The 25,311-nt window shown below is 40.1% G+C and overlaps 1 protein-coding gene across 3 annotated transcripts in view; it reads right to left on the reverse strand.

Moving 5' to 3' along the window:
• Positions 1-8,254: 8,254 nt before the first annotated feature.
• Positions 8,255-25,311, reverse strand: part of C1H20orf194 (chromosome 1 C20orf194 homolog) — a 79,339-nt gene continuing 62,282 nt past the window's right edge. For all 3 annotated transcript variants that reach the window (XM_037387951.1, XM_037387961.1, XM_037387970.1), the window contains 9 exons: positions 25,105-25,142; positions 20,008-20,143; positions 19,578-19,664; positions 18,417-18,523; positions 17,646-17,720; positions 17,286-17,488; positions 15,451-15,516; positions 14,702-14,795; positions 8,255-13,171 (listed from right to left, as the gene is read on the reverse strand). In XM_037387951.1, coding sequence (XP_037243848.1) covers positions 13,059-13,171; positions 14,702-14,795; positions 15,451-15,516; positions 17,286-17,488; positions 17,646-17,720; positions 18,417-18,523; positions 19,578-19,664; positions 20,008-20,143; positions 25,105-25,142 — 919 coding nt within the window. In that variant the 3' untranslated portion in view covers positions 8,255-13,058. The remainder of the gene's footprint in view (positions 13,172-14,701; positions 14,796-15,450; positions 15,517-17,285; positions 17,489-17,645; positions 17,721-18,416; positions 18,524-19,577; positions 19,665-20,007; positions 20,144-25,104; positions 25,143-25,311) is intronic.

Raw genomic sequence — 25,311 nt, forward strand, 5'->3', positions numbered from 1 at the left:
TAGATATAGTTATATAGACAATCATGCCCATGGGTTGACCTTTAAAGGTTGCTTCCAACCCAAACTAGATAAGACCATGCAAACACTGGTCTCTCTTATCTCACATTACTCCAAGGAACCTTAGCAATTAGCCATACCTGACCCACCACAGCCAGTCTGGTCCTCTTCACTCCAGGGATGCTGCTCCCATCTTTTGTCCACTTTCGGCAGATCTGCACCAAAGATATTCTCACATCTGGAACACATTTCCACTTCAGTACTGAATCAAACAATAGTTAGCTTATTCATGCTGAAGTCGGCAGGAAGCAGGAGCGTGGAGCTCCTCAGGGTTCCTAGCAAGGACAGCAAAACCTGACATAGAGCCCCATCATTGGGGGCTCAGAGCGATCACACCACCCTTTCCCAGCCTCTACAGGTGGTATTGCCTCAGTGCTGATCCTGAGGCTGCTGAGGAGTGGCCCCAAGGGCATGCTGTTAGTTCACAGGAGCTGTGCTTCTGCATGTGGCGGGGACTCAAACTGCTTGGCTGTACCAAAAGACCCCCCTCCTCCTCTTCCTGGGGTCTCCATTCAGCTCTACCAATGAAAAGGTGGCGAGTAAGGCACAAAAAAAGCTTTTTAGGGAGGAATAAGGCAATACTCACTTCAGGTGGAGAAACCTCCGTAGCTGGATGCCCCAAGGAGCAGCAGTGGTCTTCTCTTGGGGCAATGGGGATAAACAAGATGGCTTTTCATGCATCTTCCCATCCTTCTCCTCTCACTTTCCAGTGCTTTAAGCCCTTCAGTGACCTCTTAGCGTGGGAGGAGACTCAAGAGGCTAAGCAACGCCCATCACTACCTTGCAAGATGGGTAAGATGACAATGCACAGAGATGGTGGGAAGGAGCACACCACACTTCCTTATGTGCCCACCCCATCCTCCCGCATTCCCCGCAGTGTCCCATCCCAGGACTGGTGCTGGTTTATTCCTTTGCTTTGATCTCTCTGCAAGCCATCATTTTCCCAGGAAAGTTTATTATTAGAGCTTGCACCCACCTAACATAACCAAACAAAAGCTGCTAGCAGAAGGGACGCCCTTTCTAAACCAAGCCAAACCTAAAATGTTTGTTTCATTTGCTTTGCAGCAGCAATTTTAATCTGCAGCCCAGGCTAAGCAAGTGCAGTCATCCCTTCCTTGCTTTCCTTTCCCGTTTTAGGGAGGGGAATTTAGGGATTTTACTTCTTTCTCCAGTCTTGCAGCCAGAGAGAGAAGCAAGCTGTAGGCCTTTGGTTTTCTCACAGAAATCTCTTTATCAGCCCCACTCTGTCATGACCACGTCCCACTGCCAGGAAGCAGGTCCTTGGGCAGGGGGACAACATGGCCTTTTAGCAGATTTATTTTAGAGAAGAAAAAGTTATAATTACAGGAACTTTTTAACCCCATCTCCTGAAGAAACAAAGCTGCAGGGAATCATAGCATGGGTTGGGTTGGAAGGGACCTCTAAAGGTCATCTAGTCCAATGCCCTGTCACGAGCAGGGACATCTTCAACTAGATCAGGTTGCTCAGAGCCAACCTGGCCTTGAATGTTACCAGGGCTGAGGCATCTACCATCTCTGGGCAACCTGTGCCAGTGTTTCACCACCCTCATTATAAATCGTTTCTTCCTTAAAGAATGGGAGTGGTTTGCAGTTTTGCAGCTCTCCATTAACACCTTTTAGCTCCTGGCCAGCCTGAACTGGACCTGAAGGAAAGGCTCAGGGCTCACATAGTTAAGCCATTTCTGCAGAGGAAAGAGATCTAAGCCATGCCCACCACTGGGGACGCGTTGCTTAACAGCAGAAAGTTGGAGCCAGCCACACTTGCATCCTTGCCCTAGGCTGGACCAGCAAGCTGAGAAGCATGGGAGGATGTGAAGATGCTTCTCTGCAAGCAGGAGAGATCCTGCCTCTTCTTTCTGCTGTACTCAGAACCAGACCAGGAACAGCAAGCAATTTCTTCATTTTCTTCCTAAAATTCAAAGCACAAGTTTTCTGTTCTCTCCAAGGCAACTTCTAACAGCATCTGTAGCTGCTCATGCACATGAAGACGTGCATTAGGTAGATGCAGGTCATCCTGGTGGTCCGTTCAGGATAGAATACACTGCACAGGGGCAGGTTACCCCTGATAGTGCAAGGCACATAAGAAGCACTGTAAATTCTAATTCTGTCTTTGTGTTCCTCTTCGTGCCAACAAAGGGAGAAGGGATGTGTCTGCTGGTACAGGATTAATTTCAGCCCTTATCTCAAGAGGTTCCCCAGGGAAATACAACAAAATTCTCTATTGTTGCACAGGAAACACATCTTTCAACAGTCTTCAGCATCAAACCTGCTTTTGGGACCTTCCCCGTCTGCTGGTGACATCCCTTCTGACCTCAAGCAAAGCACTTCCTCCCCATTTCCCCACGACGTGGCAAAGACTGCAAATAGCTTCGGAGTACCGGGAAGGCAGTGATCCCCAGCCCAGTGCCACAGCCGGGAGGGCACGTGAAGCCTCCACGTCCCACACTGGGTTTTAGGAAAGAGGGAATTGATGTAGGGGATGGGCACACGGGGCTAGGACCTGTGGTCCTTCCTGTGCTCACACTGTCCACGCTCCAGCAGTGGGACACTGAGCACATCCTGCACATGTGCAATCCTTGGACTTCAAAAACATCATGGACAAACCCCCCCAACTTCTGATTTAATGCACACAAGCCAGCTTAGATATTCTGCATCTCTCTCCAGAAGACACTGCAACCCATCCTTACCTTACATCCCCTATAGCCTCCCCTCTTTGCCAGCTCCTCAGTTATTCTTTCTCTGGGGCTTCACCAAGCAAGAAAAGACACTAGGAAAGACTGTGGATAAAACCAGCTCTTAGGCTGACAAGATAAAGAGTTAAAGCAGGCAAAGAAAAAGCTTCAGAAGAAAAGTGGTTATGTAATAAATCAGATATTGGAAGGCAGGAAGGTGCGCTATATAGAGGGATCAAAGTCCGGAACAGGATGTATATAAAGCAGATATTGAACTAACTTTGATAACACAGAAAAATAGAAGATTTTTGGTGGGGTTAACTGAAGGCTCAATTTTAACTATTATAAATTTCCTGTTTTACCCGTGCCGGGCAGTTTAACAGTGATCTATACAATACATTGTGTGCCTAGTGATTTCCTAGCCATGAATGGGTCACTCAGATTTTACTTTCCATGCTTTTTTTTTTTTTTTTTTTTTGTCTGTCCTGGAGCAATTAATCTATTGAAATCCTCCAGGCCTTGCCCATTGGGTGTTTTCTTTCCTACCAAGACATCAAACTACCCTGAAGGTTTATTTTAAGAAAATTCAATAGGAGGGCTCTCAATAGGAGAGATCACACAAGCACCTTGTTGAAAGTGTACAATGGGAGTTGAACCCAGGGCTATTCAATTAACAAGTGCTCCATTTTCATGCAATTCCTGTTGTGAATTCATTGCTTCTATCAGACCAGAAATTTATGAAGCTAAAAAGGCACCATTTGTCTGAGGACACATAAGCAAGGAAATTCCAGATCAATTCACATTGGAACACAGAGGCACTCGTGAACAGCTAAGCAGAACTGGAAGCCTCTGCAGATGCTACCAGACTTGCCAAAATGAGAAAGAGAATTGACAGCAAGCAACAGGCCTAAAAACCCTGATCCAAGGGATACGCTCAGATCTGTCTAGGAAAACCTAACTCATCTCTCTTAGGACACGGAACTCAGACAGCAGGCATCCCCAGTACTGATTGCCTTTCAAAGTGTTTAAATGTTACATTATTTGAGGGGGGTTTCCTCTTCACCAACTCCTATTAGTAAGGGAGCAGGATGCTCCCACTGGCCATTTAAGACCTTCCTCCCAGCATCTAATCTGCACCTACCCTTGACCACTAGCATGCCCACTTTAGTGTAGGGCCAAAGCGAAGCTCGTTTTTAGTGTCCCTAGATGAGACAGGATCTCCATCCACCCTGAACACTTCTGCTTATGTGTTTTTGGAGTCTGATCGCAAGTGACCAGAAAAACCCAAGTTATCCCAGTGATCTACGAGTGCCTACATCACCCCGTACCACACTGGAAATACTGGCACTATTCACCTCCCAGAACTTGTTTACATTTTTTCAGAGATGCTTTTGCACCAGCCTAACATTCAGCTTCGCTTTGAGTGATATGAGCTCAAATACCCCTATTAATATCTTCATTATTTGATTTTCAATGCTACCCCTACATCCCCCACTTCATTCTCCACCATTTCTTGACCCTCCTCTGGATATAACACTCCCTTACTTTACACTCTGAGTAAATTCCCTATACAAAAATTCTTGTGACTGAAATAATTCACTGCGCATGTTCCTCAGGAGCTTCACCAAACAACCTTCTCCTTGCAACACTGACCTCTCCCATCAATCCTTCAGCCAGTTCCTGACCAACCTTGTGACCTACCCACCATTTGTTGCCAAATTAATGGCTTCCCATCTTGAAAGCATTCCGAATATACCACCCAAGTCCAGATGAGATCTTCCATGTTTCCTTTGCTTAAAAGAGGAGCTATGGAAGAAGCAGCTCAGGTTCATAGAGAACAGTCTGAATGATAAGGGGGAAAAGCCAGTCAACCTCACGAGGTCCTTCCCAACCAAGGTTTTGCAGCTCCTAGGACACCCACCTGTGCATCCCTTCCATCCCTTGTTTGTAGGCAGTAAGAAGCTATTTTGGACCAGAAAATAAATCCCACACCCAAACCCAAACTAAATTTTAAGATTTTTAAGGCATAAGAGATCTTGAGAGTCTCAGCTTGATCTTACCTGACCTGCCACAACAGAGATTTTACCTGTTACATTTCCCATGTCAGCACTGAAACATGGGTATAAAACACAAGACGTAAATAAACATGCCTCAGCTGGCCAGATGTGCAAGCAGCTGAAGCCCAGGAGCCTGGCGCTCACTGCTAGCACCCACACTGTGGGTTAGACGGCTCAAGCTCCATCTTTGCTCTCCCTGCAAATCCCAGCGGATAGGATGACCCATCTGAAAGGGGAAATGAGAGGACAGAGACTGAAGCAGGGAGATGCACAGCCACGCCTGGGGATCAACCTTCAGTGGGAAGGAGAGGAAAGAAGTCCTCAAGTTTAAAGAGAGAGGAACAAGGATTTGGGGAGGAATGGGACCCATACCTTTGAAGCTAAACAGCAGTATGGGAAGAGTAAATAGAGACTGGCTGGAAAGTTTGGTTCTGCCCCATAGTAAGTAGAATATGGAGGGGAAAAAGAATAAGCTGCTTAAAACAAGTGAAAGAGGATGCACCTGCACAGCCCCTTAGGGGAGTTGGATTGGAGAAGAGACATTCTTCAACCTCTATATTATGTTCCTAAAAAAGACTGTAAAAATTACAAACTTGCAAGTGTGCTCACGGTATTTTAAACACATTGCACACTCTTCCTCTAAAGTTTTGGCTGCTAAAAATAAATGGACATTTAAACAGGTTCAGCCTGGAGAACTGGAGATTAGGGCGCAACGTGAGGGCAGTGGGGCTGGGCAGAGCGGAAACTGCAGTGGGTGAGACACAGCACAGAGTCAGCACCACCGGTTTACCCAGAAGATGGCCAAAGGTTTTAAAAAAAGGAGCAGATGAAACAATCACACCTTGTGTACTCTCCCACTCAAACCTTCTATTGCTCTTCATTTTTGCTAATGCACAAATGTAAGGGTATTTCCTCTGATTCTGGAACACAGGGATTTCCCCCAAACACTGTTTGCTTGTAAGTTGATGTAACACTGTACTTTCACAGACACCTCAAACCCCCCTGGTTTGCAGGAGCTACGTTAGTAAATGTTCACAAAACTGAGGCCACCAGGAGCAGAATCAAACTAGAGTCTCCATGGAGAAAGCACTGCTGGCCCACCAGGCAATTCAAAGCTTATCATTTATCACCACCACTTTCGGGAAGCTTTAACCCAAGTATTCCTGGGAGAGAAAAAAAATATTTTCTCTTTTTGAAAAATAACCCAATAGGATGGAGCACCCCAGGATTACCATGCAGGAGGCAAAAGCTGCAGGCAGAAAAGCACATCCATGTCATGTGGAAAAGGCACAGGAAGCACAGAAGCAGGGGAATCAGTAGCTAGCAAAGCATGTAAAGAGGCAATACAGCGCTTACTTTCAAAGCTTTCCCAACAACAAATCTCACAGCACATTACAAGTGTGTCCAACTAATGAAATTGTACAGACAGAAATTGGTATTGCAAAGACAAGAACAAGAATAAAAAAACAAAAGAACTTGCTCTGTATTTGTAGGTGATGTTTCCTCCTTGCAGGTGCTCCAGGTGCCTGTCGCAGCACACCTTTGCTAAGCCCAGGGCTGATGTCTGTGACATGGGCTTGGGTAAAAGCACGAGAGCAAGAGATTGTGCCGTGCTTGACAGAGCTCAACAGCTGGCTGCAGCTCTAGGATACAACCTAAATACAAATGCATGCCCAGGATCACATGGATGCACAAGAAACCTGTCACTTGTGGAGGCAAGCATCCTGAATTTGGGCCAAAATGATCACCTACAGTATGTCATGCTCATGGAGGGGACAACAGTGAAGCCAGCGGTCTCCCCACCACCAAGCGTTCCAGTAAGGCTGGTGAGAGACATACCTCACTTCTAGAAAAATATCTCAATACCTCTGTACTGGAGTACCTTTTAGAAGTTCCCAGATCACAAACAGTTCATCACTGGTCACAGTTTTTCTCCTTGCACTCAAGCTAAAAGGCTGTTACGAACAGATGTACCCTTCCTGCTCAGAGCTCCAAAGAACTACATGTACCCAGCTGACAGTCTAATTTCTTAGCCTTTCTGTAAAAGTGTTTGTTTGCAAAACACATTTCTTAAAATTGTAATATGATGACAACTTTTACATTTTAATAGTCCATCACAAACTGATCTTAGGTTAAATCTTGGAAAATCCAGAGTGAAAGATGAAGAAACAAGGGCACAGCAGCAGTGAGCAGAGCTATGCACCAGAGAAAGCAGCAGAATTCTCACTGGAAAGATAGAGTAGTTTATGTTGGAAAAAGATCTTTAAGGTCAAGTCCAACTGTTTATGATCCTGGCAGACCAAAGGGTAATAAAGAAGTCACTTTCATTAACCTTCAGCAATTTAGCTGCATTTGAAAAGCATCTCAAGAATAACTATATGGTAAGACATGCACAAAGCCATGGGCCAAGACTTTAGATTTCCCTACTCAAGTACCTGAGGGATGCTGGAAACCCTCCTAGTTAACTCGGCCAGTACTAAGACCTAGCCCAAAGGCTTGGGTTGAGAACATATGCCCACATCAGTAGTAACAAGATCCAAACGCTCTTGGCAAAGCTGACACGTGAAGGATGTTATAGGGTCCGTACTGTGATACTGAAGCAGTAACTGTCTGCTTCCACCAGACAATCACTATGTAACAATATGGAAGTTGTGTTACACGCTGTCAACACAACACTAATATCAAAAGGAAACTCATGTACTTAGCAGTTCAGCAGCAGTGGATGCAGCCCAAGTGCATTTACAAGTGGAAGATGCTTCCAAAACTAGCTGCATAGTGAGGGAAAATTCCTGGATTTCAGTCAAAAGCAGAGTGATCAGAAGCTGCAATTCCTTGTGTGCACACCTGGAGAATGCAAAACAGGCTGAATTTAACATGCTATTTTTACATAAACAGTGTGTAAGAACTAATTGAACGCAACACCTTCCCACACACAAAAAAATAATGCAATAGCATTGTCAAACAGACAGGAATAATTTGTAAATTCAGTTTAATCAGCAAACTGATCTGACTCGTGCACATCCTCTCACTCAGTGACTGGAGCAGAAAAGGGAGGGTAAGGTGGGATTGCCCTCTCAGTGGCAGCCTTATTTTAGATCAGTGGAAGCTGGTTTTGAAATTGCATCCTCATTTATACAAATACAAGGAGGAGGATTTAGTCCCTGCCTTTGTGTATAGACAACTATCAACTTATGCTTACATACAGTTGCTGAACAAGAGAGAGAGCAGGCATGAAGCAAATTAATATCCTTCATTCTACAACCAGTCTTAAACTTCACCCAACTAGAAGCCGAAGCAAGAAAGTTTATATGCAAAACAGCAGCTTTAAAAAAACCCCAACTTAAATCCTTAAATCTTTACATTTTAGTTTAAGTACAAACCAGTCACCTTTCAGTCAGTTTAGAAAACCCACAATTTTTTAAAGAAAACTGCTCAAAGCTTAAACAAGTCAAGTTTAAGAAATAGTGAGTTTATTAAAGAAGTCAAAGACAGCAGATGGATACTGTTTATTGGTTCTGTCCATCACATCTGAGTTACAGGTGTAAGAGTCACACAAATGACAGGTATAAACATGTAAACAATACAAAAATAAATGGAAAGGTAATTTTATATTTACTGAATCAAGTTGTGTAATAAATACAATAGGCAAAAAGCTTCAATCACACAATTCAGTTTAACTGAAGTTACAGTAGTGTTTGTAACAAGTTTTTAACTTAAAATTGCAAATATTAAAGCATTGAGAACTAGTATAAAAGTGAATTTTGGCACATTGTAAAGTGAGAAGTGTTACATTAGTATCTGGCTGTTGTGTACAAGTGAAGCAATTTCTCACTAGCTTTCTGAGGTACATTTTAAAACAATCTAAAATTAGATCAACAATGCGGTTTAAACAACTCACAGTTTACAATTCACTATACTAGTTACAATTTTTCCCTTTTAAGAATACCAAAGTATTCCAGAGCTTAAATCTGTGCAAATTCAGAAAAGTTTCAATTAAAAAATAATAATACCCCCCCACATCCCACACCCCGCAACTTATTAGGGAACTTTTACATGCAACTTAAATCCTCCCCACAATCAGTTCTGTTAATTGCAAAGTATAAAACTGGACTAAGACCAAATTGCACAGCTTAATATAAAATACTCCAAGATTGCAGCGCAGTTTAAGTTGCAAATGTTCCTCTCCTATGTTTATGACGTTTTTCTCCCTATAACTTCAGTAACTTCTGACCACACTCATTCTCGGTGAGGAAAACAAAAAAACACCACCACAAGCTGCTAACATGAAGGTCAGCAAAGCATGTAAACCCCTTGAGGACTCTCAGCACTTCTTCAGTATCACAAATGCCTGAACACAAAGTTACTGTTACCAATTTTCAAAATGCAGTGAGAGATAAAGGAACAGTGTAATGGCACTTTTTTTCTGTATCCAAACATTTGTGGTTTAGAAATGGTGCTTTTTTTCTTTCCTTTTTTTTTTTTTTTAGTTTTACAGTAGCTAAAAAAAAAAAAATCAAAACTAGATCCTTAGAAGTATCTCAATCCTCATCTCAAATTCAAAAGAATGAGGAAACCAGATTACCCCTACAGACAGGGTTTGATACAGTATAAACATCTCTGACTGGAGTACAAAAGTTACGCTCATCTAAAAAAAAGCGCTGCTGATTGTTAGAAGTAACTCTAAAATAATCAGCAACTGCTATTAAACTATCAGCAGCATCAGGCATTTACACATTTTAGTCCTCAAAGAGTTTTCTTTTAAACAGTTTAACCATTTGTGCTAATATTCTTCACTAGGTTAATTTTAAGTCCTTTCACCAAAACCGTTTTTCCTTAAAAAAGAGGGTGCAACACAACCCATGACATCCATTTATTTTATGCTTTGTGAATAAATGGTGTCATCTGCAAGGCACTACTATGTTTAAAGGATACCATTGTCACAGTTTCACTATTTCGGTATTTTTTCTGTTTTAAAGTCACAGTTAAAAACTAATAAAAAAACCTAAAAAAATTGAGGTAATCAATTCATTTCAATAACAAAATATATTAATTGAAATAGTACCAGTATGGTGAAAGGTCTTCATAATACACAGCTATTACCATATAACATGCAGTACAGTATATAAGTATACTAGGCCTTTGTTCTGAGCTCTTCTGCTTCAGTTTTTAAGGAACAGCTCAATTTGCACAGTAGCACGCCGATTCCAAATACTTATTTCCTTTTTGTTCACAGCGGATCTCACTTGTAATTACAACTCACTACGCCAACCCCAAATGAATTAGCCCCACCAACATTTATTTTTGAGAGCTGCACAAATTGGAGTTCTTAAAAAGAGTTCAGCAGAGCAAAAAAAGCTACAGTATCTTCAACTACTGTTCAATCAATTGCACTTATATCTACTCTGTTGTTGACTTCAGAACTGAGACAAAGCATTGACAACATGCCTGCTGTCCCAACCACTGGTACTTCTTCCGACATAACATAGTCATACCACTATTCTAAAAATATGGCTTTGCAGGTAATATAACTTGTACTGAAAAGGAGCACACTGGGTTTACACTAAGTTTATTGGCAAAGAACTAGAATTTGTGAAGAATTTGCTAATGCCCCTTTTTATTGCAGTGTTGAGACCAGAATTTTGTACTCTAATAATCCTGATCTGATAAATAGTTTCATGCAACCAACTGTACTTAGTTTGTAAACACCCGCTAGCCCCCCACATCCACCGCTAGCTACATTTACTCTACCAGGCACTACAGTATATTAAGACTAAAGTATAGCCATGCATAGATAAACTCACGAGCCTTATCATGATGCTCTATACCTGTAATACGGGTTACCCCAGAAAGCCTAAAAACACAAACTAATCGCTGGCTTTTACTGTACTTTAACCGGATACATGTAGTTTATAAAGTCTCGTGATGTGCAAAAAAAAAAATAATCTTCAATTCAGACAGCTTTTCAAATCTAGTAAGAAAGCTAGAAACGAAACCTTATCAACATCTATATCCCAATCTGCAGCACCTGGAATTCCGCCTTTGCACTGTAAAACCACCACAGCACAGGCACCGAGCCAGCTAGTAGCAACGTGTACTGAAGTCTACCTAAAAGAACTTTCAGGTTTTTGACAGGCTTATTGAAATTTCAGCCATTTCAACATTCCAAAGATAAAAAATATATTCCTTAAGTAAGGCATAAAACTGTATCTAGCCTTCAGTTTGATGGCAGGAGTTAAATCTCATTTTCCTGCCACAGAAAGAGTGTGTGGACATAAGTATTTTAAGTATATTTTAAGAAGTTATTCATTCCGTTTCTTACTGTACTACATACATCCGACTCAAAATGAGAAGTTGCAGTTATATTAAAAGACTGAGATGTTCCTAAGGCAATGGAATATGAAAATAAAAAATTCCTTCTGGACTGTTTAGTTCTTCTGGACTAAATTCTGAGCACATAGCATGATACAATAATCTGCTTATTCAAATAAGCTTCAATAATTACCCTTAAGAAGCTGCTAGGATACCTTATAATCCTGCAGTCACTGATCTATGAAGTCTCTCTTAAAACTGCACTAAATTAAGTTAAAGGACAAGTTGCCAGAATTCCTATCATGATATCACTTAGTAACTGTAAAAGTTTTGTTGCAAGTACTTCACTAAACTGATACACCAGGAGTTAAATGTTACAGCACGCAAATTCTTCTGAAAGCTTTACAAACAATTTTATTTCAAGCATATTTTTTGATATTTTTTACCTTTGGAAATAAGTAATTTTCAGGAGAAGGATTTCTTTAGCTAAAGAATCTCTCTTTTCTTGCTTTGCTTAGTTTTTAGTACTGAAATAAGAATGCTTCAGTGATAATCTTCTAAGCAACAGTAAATTGCAGATTACCGCCATTCATGTCAGTATTTTCTAGAGCATCAGTAACACTGGAAAGAAAGCAAGATAGCGCCGCTTATCTCATTTTACCCTGAAATGTATAAAGATATTTTTGTTAGAAAAGTCAAAATTTCAGCTGCAGATTCAAACTGTGCAGAGGCTATGAGACATACTGTCCCCTCAAAAAAATGCAGATGCCTACATGTTCCCCCATTTCTCGCTTTGGGAACACCGTAACAGCTGTGGGATTAGGTAACCTTCCGAGTTTTTGAGGCGTTCCCCCATTTCTCGCTTTGGGAACACCGTAACAGCTGTGGGATTAGGTAACCTTCCGAGTTTTTGAGGCGATCCCCCATTTCTCGCTTTGGGAACACCGTAACAGCTGTGGGATTAGGTAACCTTCCGAGTTTTTGAGGCGATCCCCCATTTCTCGCTTTGGGAACACCGTAACAGCTGTGGGATTAGGTAACCTTCCGAGTTTTTGAGGCGATCCCCCATTTCTCGCTTTGGGAACACCGTAACAGCTGTGGGATTAGGTAACCTTCCGAGTTTTTGAGGCGATCCCCCATTTCTCGCTTTGGGAACACCGTAACAGCTGTGGGATTAGGTAACCTTCCGAGTTTTTGAGGCATTCCCCCATTTCTCGCTTTGGGAACACCGTAACAGCTGTGGGATTAGGTAACCTTCCGAGTTTTTGAGGCGATCCCCCATTTCTCGCTTTGGGAACACCGTAACAGCTGTGGGATTAGGTAACCTTCCGAGTTTTTGAGGCGATCCCCCATTTCTCGCTTTGGGAACACCTTAACAGCTGTGGGATTAGGTAACCTTCCGAGTTTTTGAGGCGATCCCCCATTTCTCGCTTTGGGAACACCTTAACAGCTGTGGGATTAGGTACTCATCCGAGTTTTTTAAATGATCCCCCATTTCTCGCTTTAGGAACATCCCCCAATCCCACATACTGAAGTATACCACTGCTCATCAATGCCTTTGTGCAACAAGTTTCAAGGGACACCCAGAGATTAAAGCGGTTTGATTATCTGCACGACGGACCAATTCGACGATTACATTCTGACCTATTAGGAAACACAGTTTTGCTTCTTTTCTTATTTTAAATAAGTTTCCACTACTAGCCAGAGATTCCAGGTGATGCTTTTTTACAGTCTGGAATTAAGGTGAAGTGGAAGCAAACCTGACAGTACAAACAGCTAAGCAGTTACCATATTAAAATGCCAACCTTACAGGAATGATCTCTTAGTTTTAAAAGGAGTGCAGAAAACTGACATTTCACTTAATTTTCTAGTTAACCAGCAAGGACAAGAGCATTTTTGGTTACTGATAGTAGGTGGTTCAGAAATGCACAGAACACACGTGCTTATGTCTTCTGCTCGAAGAGATCATGATACTCTTGTTCTTCTAGTTCTCTGTTGTATTTCTCAATTTCCCTGTTGGCTTCTTCCAAGTAATCATTCATGAACTGGTCCATTACTGATTTCAAAACACTAAGGAAAAACGTGTGCAAACAGCATTCATTAGAAAACAACATACAGGTCTGAAGGGCGTGCCAGTTCAGGGACACATACCGAAAGCAGAATTTAAAATATTAGCTTCCAGGAGTGCCGCAGTCTGACCCAACCACAACTCCCCTGTGTTACTGGGAAACAAAGGAGTTGTGCAGTGGACATTTCCCAGCCAAGAGGAAGAATTTAACAGCAAAACTAGAGCAGGTTTGTAATGTTTACAGCTATTTTGGTTAAGTAGAAGTCTAAAACACTGTGCCCAAAAATCAAATCATTCAGAAGTGGTTAACCAGTGCCTGTATTTTTTAATGCCAAACACCAAGACGGTGGTGGAGACAAGATCCAGTGAATACTGAAATCCAAATATACCAGTAAGCTATCTTCTGCCAGTATAACTCAAGTAGGAGCTTACCCTGCAGACATAAGTCTGCTGGTTTAAAACTCTGTAGTTGTCCCATAGGACAAAGAAAATAATCACTTGTTCTTATTCCAAAAGAGATTCACAGAACCCACTTGGATTTTTCTAAAGTTTGTTAAAGTGAAAAGTAAACTGCGAATACAAAACCAAATTTGAAATTGGTAATAAACCAAAGACAAAAGCAATAGAAAGTTATGAAAATGAGAACAGGAATACACCGGAACATTAGTATTACTCTGGCATTTCTTGCTGAAACCAAAAAATATTATCAGGTTTAAATTAAAAAATAAAGATAATTTCTGGAGAGAATTCCAGAGGACCCTACTTCAGCTGTAGTTTGTAAATTGACAAAGACAACCAGCAAGGACAGCACATTTACAAATCTGCATATGCTACAATTTGATAAGCAGATCACACTGCTTGCTAAGCTGTAGTAGTTGTAAAATAAGGTTTTACTTTGAGTTTAAAAAGTGGTTACAAAAAAATGCACCTCCACACCTAATTCTGAGTACCCTGTCCATACTACTGCACGGCATCCAGTAAGGTTCTTCTCACCTCAACTTACAAAATGAGAGCAATCATTTATCATCAGCTTCACTGCAACATACATGGCAGAAAAAAAGGACAGTGTAGTAAAACCTAAAGCAACGTTGAATGTTTTTACTTGAACATGTGTGTGCACATGTACCCACACAAAATTATATTCATTTGGAAGTTTTATCAGTCATGACCAGGTCATGATAAGCAATCTTACAGCACTATTTGGTTTGAAAAATATTTGTTGACGAGCTGTGGTCCATAAATGATGTTCTGCGTGAGCTCATGTACAGTTTTGGGATTGTTTTGTTGGTTCTGTTCTGCTTCTTAAGATGATACTTCTGAAAAAGTGTTTTAACAGTAAGCTTTAAGTGGCAAGTAGTGACGCACAGATTTAAGGAACAAAACTTTTCACTTCATATAACCACAAATCAAACTGGCTCTTCACCATATTGCCTGCTTCCACAGTCTACATGTCAGATTTGCATAGCCTGTTGCCTACCTGAAACCTTCACACACACACCCCGCCGCTTTAAAGGATACATGGATGGTAATCCATTTTGTCGCCAAAAAAATTCACAAATTGAGTCCCATTGTAAAAATAACCAGCTGGGAGTGGATCCAAGTGGCGTTTCACCTACATTAGGAAAGAAGATACTGTATGTTACACTTCTAAAATGCAGAACTGCTTAGAGACAGTCCCAAAAAACTTAAAACAGATAAAAGCGAAATTCCTCCTGCTGAGTTTAACAGCCAGGGAGGAAGGTATGGCTCCTGGCTATAAAGAAGCACTCAGAAAGAGAGTATGACAAATGACATCCATATGGACTAGGGGTGTTAGGTACAGCAACACCTATCATAGCCACGCCATACTCTTAGGAACCCAACTCCAGAGACAGCACTTACAACCTAAAGGTAGTTAATGAGGGCAGGATTAGGCATTTAGGATCCCAATTTGTAAGTGATAACCTGCACAGCACAGAACAGGGAGAAAAGACAGCGAAAGACCATTACAGTAACCAAAACCGTATGCTTCTCCAACACCTTACACCTCCTCCCCTTACTTCTCAGGGCTAACTTGAAGCCCTGAGATAACACCAAGCTTTAAATCTCAAATCCCTTCTGGACAGCCTCAGTTGTGTTTCAAGTGTATCATAAGGCAGTAACTGCCATGATGATTTGGTGCTCAGAGCACTTGCTATGGCAGGTATTGGAGATGCTCTATCATACAAAAAAGCATATTTAAGAAAACCAGCCAGAAGAAGGGCTTGCTGTTAATTGCTTCTACTTACATGAATGTTTTTTATTTCCTGAAGGGTCAGCATTCCTCTGGTTTTCAGGGCTTTCCTCTGAGGTTTCTGTATGAAGAATTAGACCTCAGTTATATACCTACTGAGTGACAGTGTAATACTACAGTTTAGTTACATTAAAAAAACAACAAACCAACCAAAAAACCCAACACAAACCACAAAACAGAAAAGTTTTTTCTTGAAAATGTGGCCAATGATAATGAAATCTATGATCTCATGCTATCATGCTCAAGCCCAGCACAGAAGTACTCCTTTTAGAAGTGTATCTTCTAAAAATTAATTTCTAGACAGAATTATTCAATTGAGGCATTCACAACTATGTTCTGAAAACAGAAGTAAAAATCACGTGATCTTACATAAAGCACTGTAGAAATGACAAATTCTAAAGGTATTTGAAATAATACAATTCAAATACAGCTTTACTGCAAAAATTTAAGAAAACTGGCACAGGAACAGAAAAGCAACCTAGTTTTAAGTCTGAAAAGTTTTATAATTCGTTGCTTTCAGGCAATGTGCAGTAATTCTCAGAAATATCTGAAACTCTAAATTAGTCATGACCAGTGGGACTGTACAAAGACTATTTGTAGTCTTGAACTGCTCAAAGAGGAAGCACTTCATACTTGAGATAGCATTTAAGTTCCAAGCTTTCATAACATTACAATAGTATCCATAGAGTGCTTTCTTACATGTCAAAAGCATTTGTCTCCATGTATTACCTATGTGATATGTACACATATCGTGAGATATCATCACAGAAGTCACGTGAGCGTGAAATATCATCACAGAAAATGTATACTTCCCTGAAGTAACACAACCACTAGGAGAACAGAGGTGAGAACCTGAAGATCCTTTGAAACTTTCTTCCCGTCCTACACAATACTATGCAAATCCTAAGCCATAAAGAAGTAACCATGAAGTTTTTTTAACTAACAAACATTCCAAGGTGGGAATCGTGAAAGGGCACAGTTGAAACTTTCAGCTCAGGTTCCAACCAGAGTGCTAAAATATGCAATTTGTACGGCTGAACAGTTTCTGTCCAAGTGTCTTTCTGAATCAAGACTCAAGACCCACTTTTTAAGACCTTGATGTGCAGCCTGGCAAGAATAATACCCGCTGGTATTACTTGGTTATGTAGCAGTAAACCGTCCTGCTCCACACTCCTCTTCAGGCTGTGCCAGTCACTGCGTGATCTTAGTGAGACACCACAACTGCAAAATGTGCCTTCTAGGCTTCTTATGGATGTGCATACACCCTGTTCCCTCCTCCAACTTCAACTGCATAGGTATGTTAGCCACGCAGAAATACATGAAGTCTTACATGGCTGCACTCTTTATTAATTAATGACTTGACAAATTAATCAAGACAAAATGAAAAAACTAAACCCTCCATTTCAGTGGATTACTTCCAAGAAGGTTTAATTTAGTGAATCAAAACAAGTTTCCAGCTTTGCAGTGTTCAGGTACTTCAGGAAGATTTATTTCACACTACACTTTAGCTTTTGGCAATCATGTCTCAGCTAAATCATCCTGTGTTTATTCTGGACATAATCCATTTGCTTGAGCATTCAAGAGCAGATCAATCCATGCATGAACTGTAGCAGATATTAAAACAATACACAAATTACAATACACATTTGCAAACTGTTAGCCCTCTTTCTGAAATACATTTACACCCTGGAATGCTAATAACTTGGTAAAAAAGAAAGGAGATGGAAAGGAGATGGGGCGGTGGGGAGTTTAATGGATGCACACAGATTCCACCTTTTGTTGTTAATGCCAAACAGATCACACTGAACAAAAGTAAACATGCCCACGAACCTGTTTTGCAGTTTCTCTGAGCCAGTCTTTTATATCCTCTTCCTTAAGAGAGCAGCCAATAAAAACAAGGAAGCACTCCTGTTGACTGCTGCAATCTCTGTTATCGCTTCTTGAATCAGGAGGAGTTGGCCCCTCCTGAACAGGCACAAGGCTTAGTGAATTAGATGATGTGTTGTGACAGACTTCAATCACTTTATCAGAATCTAAACAAGGAGAAGATGAAGAAAGAAGTGTCCTGATAATTGCTAATCTAATTTAACATCAACACATTGGTGTAGAGAGAATACATTAAAAACATTTTAAATATATATACATGCAGTGCAATCACCAGACAATGCATAAGTAGTAATTTGCCATTACCTGAAAACTTAACTTTGCCCATGATGTGATAAATGTTTCCAGAAAAAGGACTTGGCTTGAGCAATGACTTAATCGCTGTTTGAAACAGAAGACAAATAGATTATCTCACTTATTTTTCTTCCTGGCGTAGCTTCTGGTCAGACCTATACCTCAGGTCTATAAACGACATCCTAGTGCTTCAGGGGAAAAAGCTGCAGCATCCCCCAGAGCCCCACTACGTAACATTTCTGTAGGTTCTCATTTATTTGCTATGGGGTAGGTGGGAAGTAACATGCTTGGCATAATGAACTCTTACAGTGTGTGTGGAAGTAAAAAGATGCTCCTTAACACTCTTTTGCCAAGGAAAGAGGGAAAGGCACGACTATATACCTAACCCTAGTAGCCTAACACAGAGTTAAGCCTATTTTCTAGTAACTACAAAGAATGATTTGGCATAAAAAGTAGAAGCTGATGGTCACTTATAAACTGTATTTCAACATTACTAAATAAAATCAAACATAAAATAAAAAGCAAACATATGAAGATAAGGGTCTCAGCCTCTAGAAACCAAAAATTAAATTAGATTTTCATCTGAACAAAATCATGGGTCAGTTTTCCAGAGCAGACACTAAAGAAGATAATTTACTGTACATTAAGGAAGGAAAGCTGAATTTTCAATTAGAAGTTCACTTCAGCAGTAAATCCCTATGCTACATCAGTGCCTGCTTTCCCCTCCATTACTAAGTATTTCAAACTTGAACTTAAATCAAGTCAGTCAAAGTTAATTTGTACCTTTACATTTGGTCACAAAACGTGTTTTTTCTAGAGGACGATTAAACCATACACATATCTGAACCATTGGAGGGAAGACAGACCCAGCTCCATATTTGCCTTCATACCTTAAAGACAAAAACACACACCTTCAACATACACAACACACACACACACTTGTGCTTTTCATCTAACAAACTTCTTTAAAGGAACATCTATTATTTCACCACAGATAAGCCTTGCACATAGGAAGAAAAATACTAAGCTTTCTTCTCTAAGACATCCATGAAAATGTATTATGTTGTTCAAAGTTTGCAGGACTCCTTTTGATGCTCTTCCTGCTGCTATTTTTTTCCCCTTACATTCATATATTCTTGCATACTATCATCAAATAGATTAACAGCTGTCCAAAAGTTTTAAATACTTTATGTTCCTTCTTGGCACCCCAACCTTCATGCCAGTTTACTTCAGGAGCCTTAATTGCATCCAGTTTAGAGGAAGGAATAAGAATATATATGTATATACAGGACTGGCAAGGTAAAGTAAATAAATCGTGCTTCCAGCACTATAAATGTAACCAGAAAACAGCAGCCCAGAGTTATAATGGCTGACAGGTTTATATTTTCTGCCAAAAAGGTGCAGCACAGATAACTGCAACAAGATGTGTAAAGAACCCTGAACCATGAAAAACATCACTCAGTATTAAATGGAAAGCTTGGTAACATGTATTACTGTGCCCTTAGCCTCTGCCAAGACTGTCAATAAGATTGCTGTTTTTTATGAATAATTGTTCTGCTAATAGCTAGACTGACATAGCAAGTTCATTCCAGTAAGGCTGAATAGCTGTCAGAATGAAATTACTCTAGTCATTATTGACCTCACCCATCCCAATCCTTCCCAGCTTATTCCCAGAGGGTTCCTTTCTATTCTTCTGAAAAGCAACAGTAATCTTGCCATTGATTTAAATGGTGTCCAGAAAAGATCCGTTTCGCCATAAAAGGACAGCAATCATGTATCTACTAAGAATACTCATCAGCTCTCTTTTAAAAAAGATTTACAAAGCTATTGCCTGTTCCAAATGAGCAGTCTTAAAAAGAAAAAAAATAATTAAGTTAGTGAGACTTTTTAATCTTCAAGTTAATTAGAAAAACAGTTTTAATATTTCTCAATCTAGATACTTGCCAGCCAGGATACATTAAATATCGAGCTCTCATCATCTGAGGATCTGAAAAACTGCTTTCTGAGAGAATTAATTCGATATCCTCATTCCTATAAAGAGATAAAGATGAAGACTTTACTTTTATAAGTTCAATAAAACAGCCACTATCTGTGGCTATACACTACAGTATGCTACAGTAAAATGAAGAGTATTTTCCCCTTAGTATGACAGTAAAGTCAGTCATACTCTGTAAATAAAAACATACATTTCCTAATCCCTATACCTATAGGACCATAAATGTAAAGGGAAGATGCCTTTTGCATGACAGCCAACAAAGAAAAGTCTGCATCTCCTTTGTATAAGTTACCAGAGTAAAACAAGAGCATATAAGTTTCTAAGTGCATGTGTCCTATCTGCCAAAAGAGACAAATACTGTACAGTGACTAACGTTACCTAGTTACAACTCCATTTTCTGCCAAGATGAAGGAAACTGCAGGATTTGCTGCTCGGATAAGGCTCTGCAGCTGCACAAGGAGTGGATGCTTCTGCTCTGTAGCATGACTTGTGAAAACCACGTTACTCACTAGTCCTGTGTAAGGAAATCAGAGGATAGTTTACAGAAGTCAGGTATGCAACAGTGACTAATGAAGGATTAAGTGACAGAATAGCCATTCTTTTATTCTCCTTCCATCTCACTTTAAAAGAGAAAAAAAATCAAAAAAGCAAGGGACCTTTCATTTAATAGAAGCAATTCAGATTCAATTAATTAATTAAAAGAATAAATTCATACAAGAAACAATTTGAGAAGGAATAGTTTAATAAAAAACACTAATGCTTAAACCCTCTTGGAAAATTCAATGTGTAGAAAGACAGGCTAAACAGCTAAAAAAAAATATCAGTATTGCAGACTGACAGTTGCCACTTCCACAAACAAGAGAATGGTTTGGGGTTGGGGGGGGGGGGGGTTGGTCTGTTTTTAAAGAAAGACCCCAAAATGTTATTCAAACAGCAGGTGTGAACCCATAAGGCATCAAAAAATGTAAGAGAAAAACAATGGGGTAACTATTTGTCCTGAACCCAATTCCCAAAGAGACTCAGCTGTGTCACCAGAAAAGCAATTCCTTTTTCAGGCTTAACAGTACCCCTTCACCTTGCACCTAGTGCCACCAATTTCACTGAATAAATGGTTACTCTTCTTAAGCAAAATCTTTCTAAAATTCAAAGATGGCAACACGGTCTTCACATCATACCTGCTGTCTTGCCAGGTATAAGACAAGTTTCATGTTAAATGAGAACCAACTGCTGCTACTGCAGATGCCTCTGAAGGCCATCAGAAATAACACACCGATGATCACAGCCATCAAGGGCTGGGCACTGGAAGGGATCTCATTAAGGAAAAAACATGAGATGACATATCATGCTTATCTGACTAATTTCAGTGTCATAGGATCTCTGCTTTCCAATTACACCACGGCAGCGTTACATCAGAATGATTTCCAGCCCAGTTCCTGAACGAGAGTGAAGGGCAAACCCTTCGGGATTTCCTAGGATGTCAGTATTGCCCAGAATGTGTAAGGAATGCTATTTCTTTACTCAAGGTGTGCAGCTCATTTCATATACTTCCCTGAAACTACCAGTAGAGTTTATTGTTCTGTATTACGTTTTCAAATATCCAGGAACAACTGAACTGGGATGCATTTCCCCTCTCCCCAACTCACCACTATTTAACGCAGAATATGTAATGAAGCTCACACCATGAGCTGCTGCCTACAGTTATTCCTGATCTTTACAGAAATCATTAAAGTACACTAATCCTTGCAGAGGCTTCTTTACACAGGAATTCCTATATCAAATATTTCTGGGGTACTTACATTATACCATATGCTCCCAGTCACCGTTACTTGCATCACTGACCCTTTCAAGCTAGAATTTTAATAGCAGCCCAAGCAAATATCCATCATTAGTATTTCTCTTTTTTTAATCTCCCACAGACATTTCCACTCCAATTTCAGAAACATCTAAGTTTCCCCCAATACACAGTTGCTCGGGCAGGGGAGGGGGAACAGCAAGCACACTTAGACATTTAAGTCACACGCATGCTTGAAGTTATTATGTAGATCATGCAATTAAGATGAAAAGCACGAATAAGCTAATCAACAACCACCACGCTGTGGGTGTGCTACGCACGGTGTTGGGTGTTTTTTTCTTAATATCCTCAAACTTGATACTGATTTAAAATTCAAGTTTGATTAAAAACATAGTTATACTTCCTGTGAAGTTGGCACAGAACAATAAAAAGGCTGTATAACATAAATGCTACAAAGCATATATTACAGTTAGAAGCACTATGCCTTGGAGAGCATAGGTAATTGTCAAGGACAAAGCTGGCAAAGCTTAAAGTTAAGAAAAAGATTCAACAAATAAAATATCCAACAAATCAGAAACTTATGCATCTTGTCTCATGCTCATCACCCATACTCTTTTCTCCATCCATCTCTGCTTTTGCGCTTGTTTAAGAAGAATAGCTTTCGGGCGCTAGCTGTCATTCCTGCTTGTAAACTCCCACACAGCCTTTGAAGTAACAGAAGACTGCTCAGAGCCTGGGGAACCTGCAAGCTTTGGCTCCACACACACCTATGCATAAGTCTTTAGGTGCCAGTACTGCACAAAAATTGGCCCTGTGTTAGCAGGCAACAGTCCATGATATTGAATTGACCAGCAGTTAGTGTAATTCAGAAGAAAAATAGCTTTCGGAGAACTGGAAGATGCCTACATAGCTTTAGTAACAAGTAATTTTGACCTTTTCTATTTAAATTCTCACTGCCACCTCTGTTTCTACTGCATTTTGAAGAGCACCCAGTTTTAATTCCTTATTTATACGCTCATTAAAGAAAAAAAATCTTTGCAGCATAGGCAATAGCATGTTCAATAGAAGCAGTAAAAAAAAACAGGAGAGAGATATTAAAAATACATATGCTTCACAAAAATGTGTCCTCTTTGCTCCCATACGTACAATGGACTTATCTAACAATGGCAATGTCAGTCTGTAAAACAACTTCATATACAACAGAAGAGACGCCAATGTGTCCTTAGACTAGTAAAGGTGGCATCTTACAGCTTCTGAGCAAGAATGGAGGGAAAAAAAAAAAAAAAAAAAAAAAAGGGAAAAAAAGCAGCATATTTGGAAGGAGTGAGACAAAAGGAAATTACAGCATACAGATGGTGGCAAGATTTTTTCACAAAGCTTAAACAAGTATGCAAGGAAGAAACAAAGCAAAACTGCTAATGTTTGTGACTCTGCTCAAGGCTTTATCAGTTCTTCCTGATCCTCATCTGTTTCTGTTAGTCTTGGGGCTTTCAAAAAAAAAAAAACAGAAAAAAAAACCACAAACCCATGTAACTCATGAAAAATGATGTCATGCTGATAACTCTTCATTACAGGGAAAGCCACACAATAGAAGAGACCTGGAAAGCAGCAGCAAAAAGCTAACCCTACTCACTCCCAAAATTTGCAGTTATGTGGACAAGGTAAGTATCCAGAAGTCTAATTAATTCCTACTTGCCTATACCCCTAGTTGTCTTTTCTTCTACCCGCACTGCAAGTTTCTCTTTTCAGATTTCTACAACACCCAGTACAATAGCACCTTGGCCCACTGATGCTACAGTAACACAAACAATACTAGGGTGCATGACACACGCACACACAAAATTAGGACAAGTATCTCCCAAAGTGAATGTCTCATTAGATATTGCTATTGTTGCACCAGAAGTGAATTCTCAATCATGCAGAAGTAAATTCTCTCCTATACGTGCGATACAATCCTGCATTTGTCTGCAAAGTTTAAGAGTCCACCACATCTCAGTTCAAAGCCTACTTTTCCTTCTACAACTTTTGACACAAAACCTTCCCCTATTCATGTGAAACAATTTTTTTTACACCAATAGACCTCTAGGCTATCTCATGTCACATTTTATATCTGAAAACTAGATGACAAAAAACTTGCAACATGCAGAAATAATTCACTGCCAAAAGAACATTCTTCTAACCTCCAGTATTTTTCCCTCAGTGTTTGGACCATAGGAAAATAAGCTATAATTGTCTTAAGGATTTTCTAGTTCCTCCTCAAACAATGACAAATTCTCACCCAATCAGGTCTGTACAAATGCACTTCAAAAACAAGATAGCTTTGAGTAATTTTTTTTATTCTCAAAATGTCACAAAACAAAAAAGGCATGCTCGCCCTCTTAACTTCTCAGTATTTACTGATATATTGTTACATTCTTAAACTCAGCATTCTACTGCTTTCTTCAATTTCACCCATATTTATCTATTCATCAGTTCCCCAATTTGTAGCGCCAACATTTTTCTCCCAATAAGAATAAGATACTCATCTAGATAATAGCACCTACATCATCTCCAGCTTTTTCACAACTTAATTATTTTGGGTTCTTTTGCATTTCATTATTCTCTGCTCCCTTCACACACAAGTAAGACATGTAAGACATGACAGAATTCTGGCAGCAAAACAAGCACCTGCAGAGTCTAAATGGCCAGAAGAAGAGTGCTGCATCCTATTCTGACAACTGCATTTAAATATGAACGCTAACCATTACAGTCCTACAGTTCGCTTGGGAAGACGTGAGCCTAAGATCAGAAAGTCATGCTGCAGTAACTGCAGTCCAACAGTGACTTTAAAAAAAAAAAACAAAAAAAAAACCCTCAACTGTCATTGGCCTATCCAGTTTCAGGCTGAGCTTATAGTCTGCCTAAAAGATTGCCTGACTGGAGAGATCTGTTTTCATATATACACACACACACACACGTACTGGTCTTAATGCTGTGAATCCGCTACACAGCTGTTAAAAACACTGTAGATATGCTAAGGTCAAACTTGCTTCTGCCCTTGAAACTAAACAACTTATTTGATGATAGGTCAGAAAAGATGATACCATACTTATGCCAGCACCTGCTCCAAGTTCCAAGCCTGACAAGAAAGACAATGCAATGATTTATTTCAGAGTCAGGATATAAAACTAAGTACACAGATAAGAAACAGTTCTACTGCAAGTGAGGGGTTTTTTTGTCTGCTGCAATGTCAAATGAACCCTGCAAGGATCCTCCACACTGCACTGAGAAGAGGATATGGGGAACAAGGGAACCAGTTCATTTTTCCCCTCTCTAAAACAGCAAAAATGAAAGGAGAGGTCCATCTCCTCATGCCTCCCCAGAAGAGGATGGAACTCCAATCCAATCCGTTTTGCTTCTAAATCAATGACAAGGCACGAGTTACAGCAGTTCAAGATAAGCATTTTAACTCATGGTCTTAGGAAACCCATCCTCCAGATGAGGACAACCAGAATGCATCACGCTCCAGATTCTTACCTCTTCTCCAGGTGCCTATGGTGGTTAATAGTGTAGGCAGCGATCGTCTGTTCTGCACAGATGGTTCTTACCTCCAAGACTTTTTCATGCTCCTTTGACTACATACATTTACAATGTATTTATGTGGCCATATGGCTCAGCTCAAAGTCAAGGAAAGTGACACATACCTTGCGAACACTGGTCCAAGAACTTGGGAAAAAGAAGCCTAAAAAATCAAAAGTTTGTATATCAAGAACGGGTATTATTAAAGCAAAGCATTTACATTCATTTGGACACTTACAGCTGGAGTCTTACTATCCAAAACATTTTCACATTTCCTTTCCTCAATTCATATAACTGGGACATCCCCACAGGTTCTGTCTTTTAAGAGTTAT

This window comes from Falco rusticolus, chromosome 1, assembly GCF_015220075.1.
Source record: "Falco rusticolus isolate bFalRus1 chromosome 1, bFalRus1.pri, whole genome shotgun sequence".
NCBI lineage: Eukaryota > Metazoa > Chordata > Aves > Falconiformes > Falconidae > Falco > Falco rusticolus.